The sequence below is a fragment of the Galeopterus variegatus genome, unplaced genomic scaffold (genome assembly GCF_000696425.1).
Source record: "Galeopterus variegatus unplaced genomic scaffold, G_variegatus-3.0.2 Scaffold118, whole genome shotgun sequence".
Taxonomy (NCBI): Eukaryota; Metazoa; Chordata; class Mammalia; order Dermoptera; family Cynocephalidae; genus Galeopterus; species Galeopterus variegatus.
Genome location: NW_007726229.1, coordinates 1,043,520 through 1,051,868, shown reverse-complemented (window position 1 = coordinate 1,051,868; position 8,349 = coordinate 1,043,520). Strand labels below are relative to the sequence as shown.

General features: G+C 34.8%; 1 protein-coding gene across 1 annotated transcript; it reads left to right on the top strand.

Annotated features, from left to right (window-relative positions):
• Window positions 1-1,211: 1,211 nt before the first annotated feature.
• On the top strand, window positions 1,212-5,459 carry GNRHR (gonadotropin-releasing hormone receptor). The gene is made up of 2 exons (XM_008587355.1): window positions 1,212-1,429; window positions 5,051-5,459. The coding sequence occupies exons 1-2, from the start codon at window positions 1,225-1,227 to the stop codon at window positions 5,293-5,295; spliced, it is 450 nt and encodes a 149-aa protein (XP_008585577.1). The 5' UTR covers window positions 1,212-1,224; the 3' UTR covers window positions 5,296-5,459.
• The last annotated feature ends 2,890 nt before the right edge of the window (window positions 5,460-8,349 follow it).

Sequence of the window (8,349 nt, the reverse complement as noted above, 5' to 3'; positions counted from 1 at the left end):
GCCTCTATCTGCCTTTGGATCACCCACTTCTCCAATGAGTTTGGGCTCCTTTAAGGGGAGAATGGTATGTAGAAACCAAGATCTGAGCACTAGGGTGCTAGATGTGCTCATTGCTAATAAGATGCTATTGCTTCTAGGCTCCCTCCACAGACAGAGCTGGAAAATAAATATATGTACACACAAACACACACAAATATATAGCCATATACATATATGTAAATATTTTCTTTACTCTTTTTTATAGCTGTATAGCACTCCATTGTGCAGTCAACCAAAGTTTATTCAGCTACTATTCTATAAATTGGTATTTAGATTATCTTCAATGTTTTTAATCACAAATGATGCATCAATGAATAGTTCTATGCATGTGTATTTTTATATAATGGGGGTATGGGTGTATCTTCAGGATAAATTTCTAGACATGGGATTACTGGGTCAAAGGTAAATACATGTGCATTTATGCTAGTTACTGCCAAATTCCCCTCCATAGTGATTGTACAAATTTGTATTCCCACTAGCAATGTATGAGAGTTCTTGTTCCCCCACAGCCTTGCCAAAGTGTGTTGCTATACTTTTAATTTTTGCTAATCTTGATAGTGAAAAGTGGCATTACAGTGTAGCTTCAATTGCCATTTCTCTTATCACAAGCAATGTAGCACATCTTTTCATATGTTTAAGGGCCACTTTTATAATTTTTTTGTGAACTGTCTGCTCATTCTTTTGACCTTCTTTTTTAAAGAATGTCATTTAAATAGGGGTTTCTAAAATAAAATTTAATTTAACAGGATCTCTAAAATAAAACTTAAGTATGTATTATTAGGATACATTCAAAGTTTCAGACACAGTCTTAGGTATTGCAGTTGTAACTATGAACAAAAATCACTTGTGAAAAGTTTACTCAGCATAATTGTCTCTGAAATTGAAAATACAAACAAGGTTTAAATCCTTGGGTGATGATTGTTCTACAAAGTCGAAACAATTTTCAAAAAATCCAAAATCCTATAAATCCATTCACACTTACCCAAACATATTTTAAGTAAACATCCACTTATAACTTTTCATTGAAATGCCAAAAGGATAATACCAAGGAGCTTAGAAGTTGCATTAGGCAACAGCATGTTAGAAGGCTAGCAGAATACAGGAGAGAAATTTTTTGAATACTGTTTGGAAAAAATGAACATAACATTTTTTTTTTTTTTTTTCATACAGTTATACCTCTTCAGGATGATCCATCTAGCAGATGGCTCTGGACGGACAGAAGTTTTCTCTCAATGTGTAACACACTGCAGTTTTCCACAATGGTGGCATCAAGCCTTTTACAATTTTTTCACCTTCAGCTGCCTCTTCATCGTCCCTCTCGTCATAATGCTGATCTGTAACATGAAAATCATCTTCACCCTGACACGCGTTCTTCATCAGGATCCCCACAGTATGTATTCCTTAGATTTAGTGTTAATTGTGGGCAAACAGTTTTTAAACAATATTCAAAGCAGAGCAACACTATGTGCCAGATACTGTTCTAAGTAGTTTGCATCTATTAGCTCATTTAATATTTACAATCACCCCATGAGGGAACACTTTTATTATACTTTTATCATCCCCAATTTGCAGAGGAGGTATTTAATATCTCCTGATGTTCTAAATTTACACCATGAAATTAAAGAAGGACAATTACTCCATTAAAACCCAGGATAAGTGTTGAGAAATTGTTTCTGCTGGGCCATAACAACAATATATCAAACACCTAATATCTGGAATATAGTGAAAAACAACCTGTTAAATGTTAGCCAATAGACTTGTTAAAGTTGAGGCAATGTATATATATGTGTGTGTGTTGGCATGTGAAATATTGTTGAAAACATAACTAATTACTTCATCCAAAACTTCATGGATGTAGTTGTACCTCTTTTGCGTCAATAATCAGGTGCATTCCCAAAAACTAAAATTTATGAATTTATGAAGTAAGCATGGTTATGTTAGCATGACACACAAAAGACATTTATCAATGACATAGTGCATACATTATATCTGGTACAATTTAATCGGGAAATCATCTTAATTATTATGGTGAGATAACTCTTCATAGATATTTTGAAAAGGAAATTATGATGGTGATGCTCTATAATGGGTTCTTCAGCAGTTTCCACCTGCCAGCATAAAATGGTATTTGGTATTTTGAAAACAGTACCTGACAAAAACAATTTGCCTTCAAAATCTTATCCCAGGGAGATTTAGCTCTATAAGGGATATCTAAGAAAGGTGAATAAGAAGATGAATACCAAATAAGGATTAATCTGAAGAAATATGAGCAGTGCAGAAGCAGAAAAGTAAATAAAGCGGAGGCAGAGAGCTATAGTCAAATATTACTAACACATTTATTCACTTAATATTGTATTTATTCAACTAATATGTACTGACCACTCAATATTGCTGCAAACTGTGCTAGATGAATAAGATCCACCTCGTCCACAGTCTAGCAGAAAAGTCAGAGAGTAAATAGTAAACTAATAATCAAGTGTGATGACATTTTCAGAGGCAGAAGCACAGCACATTGTGCGTATCTCTATATTTTTTTATAATCAGCCACTGTGCTAAGCCAAGATACTTTTTTCTTAATGTGTTCACGTCTATTGACTGCTTTATTATTTGTACCAGTATGTCACTAAAGTCTACAGATATTGAGGATTAATTAAATGAAATAGTGTGTGAAAAGAGCAAAGCCCATAGCAGGCACACAGTAAATGGTAATTAGTTTTGTCTGAGTACCCATAACCAGTCTGTATCCAATAAATCACTTATTTAAAAATTTCTAGTCAAAAATTAATTTTATAATTAAAACATCATGCATGTAAATGTTTTCCTCCATATTTCCACTCTTTGGTGACCAATTAGTAAAAAGTTGCAAAACAATTATTTCTGAATAAGATTATCTGTTTCCCTCAAAAAAATAAAAATATAGTATATGAAGACTATTTATTATTTTTAAAATATCAATTCTGGATTATGAAATAGAAGAACAGATAGTGAGCACTTCAGAACTGCTTCTGAAGGAGTGGAGGTGGTGGGGTGAGGTGTGCTGTGGCCAACTGGCCCCAGAGGCCAAGTCAGAGGCCGGGTGCACCTGTTCTACTGTGTGAGGTTCCTCATCACAGGAAGATATCAAAGAAAGGGCCTTGATCTTTAGGAACTTTGAACTTCTTGAAAACAAGATTCTGAACTCAGGACTTGACAAAAATCTCTCAGTTGTCACCTAGAGCAGGTAGTCCCACTTTTTTATCTAGCCACTTTCCCTATTCTTGAAATTGGATATATCTGTTCTCTACACATTACCTCCATAATATGGAATGGAAAAGGCCACTTTTCTTTTAGTTTCCACCCCTCAGATTTCACACAGAGAAGCCCCTAGGGTGCAGTTATCCTGCTGACCTCTCCAGGAAGAAAGAAGGAACTGACATGTGTCTTCTGCAGCTGTTTGCTTAATGAGAAAGAAATTATTTTGCAAGCTGAAGGCTGATTTTTCATTTGAAACAGGTGCTTAAGTGGTGGTATTTTTGAATTCTTTACCTTTTGTTACAAACAAGAAGACTCAATAAATAGCAAGTATAGATGACTTCAGGGTTTTAAAAAATATTTTCCAATTTCAGCCACTCTTATGATAAGCACAGTTGAGATTGCAGCAGTAAATTCCAAATATGTGTTCTAATTTGAAATGAAAGAGATGTTAAAAAGTTACCTATATGTATATGGCTAAATCCTGGCTCATCTTGTGACATAGATTTACAGGATAGGATACAAAGATTCAATTTTGCAATTAAATCTTTGATGTGATAAAGCAGCATTATAACAAGGTATCAAAAGGTTAATTTCATATGCAAATAAGCCATCACAGTCTCTGTACAAATACTCATTTTTGGATGAGAAGAAGGATTTTTCTCCTACAGAAGGAAGCTGTTTTTGACTTCTATCTCAGAAGTCTTTGGACATTTAACATTTTTAAATGTTTTCTTATTCTTCTAGGGAAAGACCAGATTATACAACAGCTAACCCTATGAATGCATGCTTGGGTCTACTGAAAGGACGGTAAAAGAAAACAAAATGGTTGATTTCAGTGATGGAACCTTATTCATCTCCCTAGGATAGAAAGCTACTATACATTACTTCATCCTTTTTTGTGGAGTCTGATATAGTACTTGAGACTTTGTTTTCCAAGTTGCAAAGGCTTGGAAGAAAAGTGTCATAAGCAGTTTCATTTCAGAGGATGTGATGGACTCAACAGTATGACCTGCCTTCAACTTGGACATAGAGGAACTGGGGAGGTGGGGGTGCTGAGAAAAGTTTCCATAAAACTCCTTTCTCCTCAGAAAAAGAAGCAAAAATGCCTAATGCAGCTCTATCAAATTTTATGGTGTTTTACATTCTATAGCTCCATTTTTTGTAAAAATGTAACTCTTTTCCTCTGGGGGGTGGGGGGAAGGACTGCTTTTTACCTTTAAGAACTAAGCCCTAAACTTCAGGTAGGCAGTCTGACTGTTAAATTCAGCAATTCCATTAATTTCCAACAAATTTCTTCATAAGAAGAGTAACCTGTGAACTTTCAGATATCATAGAAAGAAGCATACAGTTGAGGTGGACAGTTTGGGGCAGCATACTCTCATCCATACAGGACTCTCACTGTCCTTAGTGGCAGAGATACCCAGTGAGTATAATTCCGTGTTCAAGTCAGAATTCAACTCAGCTCAACTTTAGTCTACTCTCTTAAATTTATATCTTAACAGTTTGAGTACCCCATATTTCAAATCCAGATTCATTTGGTAGAATCTTAATTTTAAGATCACTATCATCTTCAACCTCTTCTATTCACCATGTGACATAGTGAAAAGACTGGTATTAAAAAAATGCTTTTCAAACAAACTATCATTATTAAAAATATTGAAAATTGTCTCCCATTATATTCATTACATTGAATTAGTGATTATCTCCTCCTTTTTGTTCTTTTTGATTTTGTGAGACACCTGGTTTTTAAATGCCTGCTCTTTTCTCTATCTAACAGAACTACAACTGAATCAATCCAAGAACAATATACCGAAAGCACGGCTGAGAACCCTAAAGATGACGGTTGCATTTGCCACTTCATTTACTGTCTGCTGGACTCCCTACTATGTCCTAGGAATTTGGTATTGGTTTGATCCTGAAATGTTAAACAGGGTGTCAGACCCAGTAAATCACTTCTTCTTTCTCTTTGCTTTTTTAAACCCATGCTTTGATCCACTTATATATGGATATTTTTCTCTGTAATTGATAGTCTATATGGGAAATCATGTAAAGAAGAGCAAGGGAATGAATTTCTCCATTTGGGGATGATAAACACAAAGGCTGCAGCACATTTGCATACAAACAAAGCAGGATTTAAGCTTACATTATCATCTTTACTCTTTTAGAAACCACATTGTCAAAGCCTCAATTACAAGGGAATACTGAAATATTTTCTCTCAGTCATAAGCTTCTGAATTAATGTCTACTCTTTCTAACCTCCTATAATACATTATCTGAGTTTCTTATCACTTTCTCCTTGTGTAATAATGTAGAAATATTTTAAAATAGCCAAAGCCTAAGATGAAAAGTGCCAAAAAGGCTGAGAAACCACTACATAGTCCTAACTTCAGCATACTTTGGACATTTTTTTCTACAAAAGGGGCTTTGTTGCAATTACAGTCTTATGCTATATGTGGAGCACACAAACAGTATTCTCCCTGCCCACGGATCAATTTTCCCTAGTGTGGTTAAAAAAAAATACAGGTTCTAATTTTTTCTTTGGCTTCAAAAGCATTCTGACATTAGGACTACTCAGCAACCAACCCCACCATCCACTCTACCAACCTTACAAGACTATGAGTAGTCCTCCTTCATCCCATTTACATGGTACAGGCTGTTAAGTGTCTCCATATGAAGGGGGTTGGGGAAGGGTTAGGATTTCAACAGGGGTTTATAATGTTCTTCTAGGATGTACAGTCTATTGAATATGTGGTAATTAACTGCCATAATAATAACAGTGTTTAAATATTAAGAAAAGACCTATACTGTTATGTTTTATGCATAGTATACCCTCTGTTTTAATAATATAAGGGATTTTTTGTCTATCTCCTGCTCTTACTAAACCCATGATCGATAAATCACTGAGAAAAATCAACACAAAACCAAGCAAATGCACTAGCAAAAAGGTGTTTGAGGGCCGGCCCGGTGGCGCACTGGATAGTGTGCCGCTTGGGAAGCGCGGCGGCGCTCCTGTCCGAGGGTTCGGATCCCACATGCGGACCGGCTCCCGCTCGCTGGCTGAGCGAGGCGCGGGAGCAACGCTGAGGCTTGCGATCCCGTTGCCGGTCCCCGGTCCGGTACGGGGGCAACACTGAGGGTTGCGATCCGTTGCCGGACATGGAAAAAAGCCAAAAAAAAAAGGCGTTTGATACATAAAAGGAACTCTGGAGAGAAAACTATATAGTTTCAATCTATATAGATCAAAGAAGACAGTGGAGAATATTGGGGGAGAGAGGAAAAGAAAAATTCTGTAAATGTGAAACTAACACATACTGACATTCACATTAAATGGTATGATTTTCAAAATACGTCTGCACAACACTTCTTTTATTTCATTCAGGCATGTGTCTACCTCTTTTATGAAAAATGAAAGAGGATGAAAATAATGAGAATATAATATCCATTTAATGAAAAAAACATGATAAAGGACTTAAAAAAAATTCAACCATAATTTAATATTTTTTAAATAGGTAAGATGCCACTATGCAAGCTATGTGGTGCCACACAGAAGATGAAATGTAATTTCCAAATATTCTGGGGCATGTGGAAATGTGGAAAGTACATTGTTTACTAATAGTAAGTCCTTCCTGTCCTTATCTTTCTCTCCTCAAACTTTCAGTTTCATAATGTTGTTGTGGGGTTTTTTTTCACATCCTATCATCTTTACCAATTCTGTCTCCATAGAGCTCCTTTCTTCTACTCTTTCTTTCATATCTTCTTTTAGACTAAATTTATACCTTTGGTTAACAAATCCATGGCCCAACTCTACAGTTGAATTGGGAAGGCTCAAAATTTTTAATGTGCTAAAATGCTCAAAGTTGACATGTACACGTATTCCAAGATTTTATAGTTCTGCTAAATGACACAGGGGTATAGATAAGTTGCAACAAAATCAATCTACTCCAAGTCTTTTTGTCATATATGTGTTCCTAAACTGATAATAATTCTTACTTCTGGATTTAAGGGCACAAAGAACACACATGTACAAGGTACAATCTAAGGGCTTCATTACATATGTGTTTAATGAACATATCTCAACTTGGTTCTTATGTGTTCAAAAACTTCTATTTAGGTATTTCCTCAGGCATTTTTTGATATATTAACTAAAGGGCTATTCAAAATCTGCATGCAGGAGTCCTTAACCTATAGTTCCTGCACAACACTATATTTCACTGTAATTGTTTTTGTTTTACTCCTATTTGTATTATTTTATGCAATTAAAAACATTATTCTGGGAGGAGGTTTATAGCCCACACCAGGCTGCCAAAGCAGCCCATGGCACAAAAAAGGTTAAGAATCCCTGGATGATTCTGTGTATTTATAAGGAAGTTTATTACAATAAAAATGTATCGGAATGTATTCATTTATTTATATACATTCATAATAATATTAATATTGAAATTGGATTGCTTCCATATGCTTAATCATTCTTTTCAAACCGAAAAACTCTTTTAAGGTTCAATCTGTAATAAAAAAAACTTCATAGACTAAGTATTCTATATGAATATTGTGGTCCATAAATTAAAATATGGATATGGATTTAAGCTACACTCATAGCCCAAAAGGTAAATGTGGCTTTTAAATTAAAAATACACCCTTCAACAGAGCATGTTTCATATTTGATATTAAGTCATTTACTCTATTTCCACTTTTTATTATTCTATAATAAAAGATGAAGATTTCTTGTAAAAAAGGAAATGTTCAGCAGAATGAATCCAGTGTATCAGATAATTAAAATTCTGTCTTGGTTATCTTCTCCTTTATTTAGCCTATAAAACTACATAGTTAAAAATTGGATTTGCTTTAGCAATTCAGTTTAGTAAGAAAGTGACATAAACTAATGACAATGAATTGAATGAAGATTACATTAATTCAATTTCAGCCTATTAAACAGAGATATAGTAGCTAAAAAAAATACTCGGGGGAGAGGAATACCCTAAACATTATCTTCAGAGAGCATAAATCAGCATAAATGAATTAGGAATTTCCTTAGAGTGACCTTGTTTCAGAACTTATGTAGTAGACGTAAAGAGATAA

What these genes read in the sequence shown, in the direction of transcription:
- GNRHR (XM_008587355.1), top strand. Translation starts at nt 1,225, where the DNA reads ATGATCCATCTAGCAGATGGCTCTGGACGGACAGAAGTTTTCTCTCAA. An exon ending in TCTTCATCAGGATCCCCACA is followed by an intron (nt 1,430 to 5,050) that starts GTATGTATTCCT and finishes TCTATCTAACAG; the next exon opens with AACTACAACTGAATCAATCC.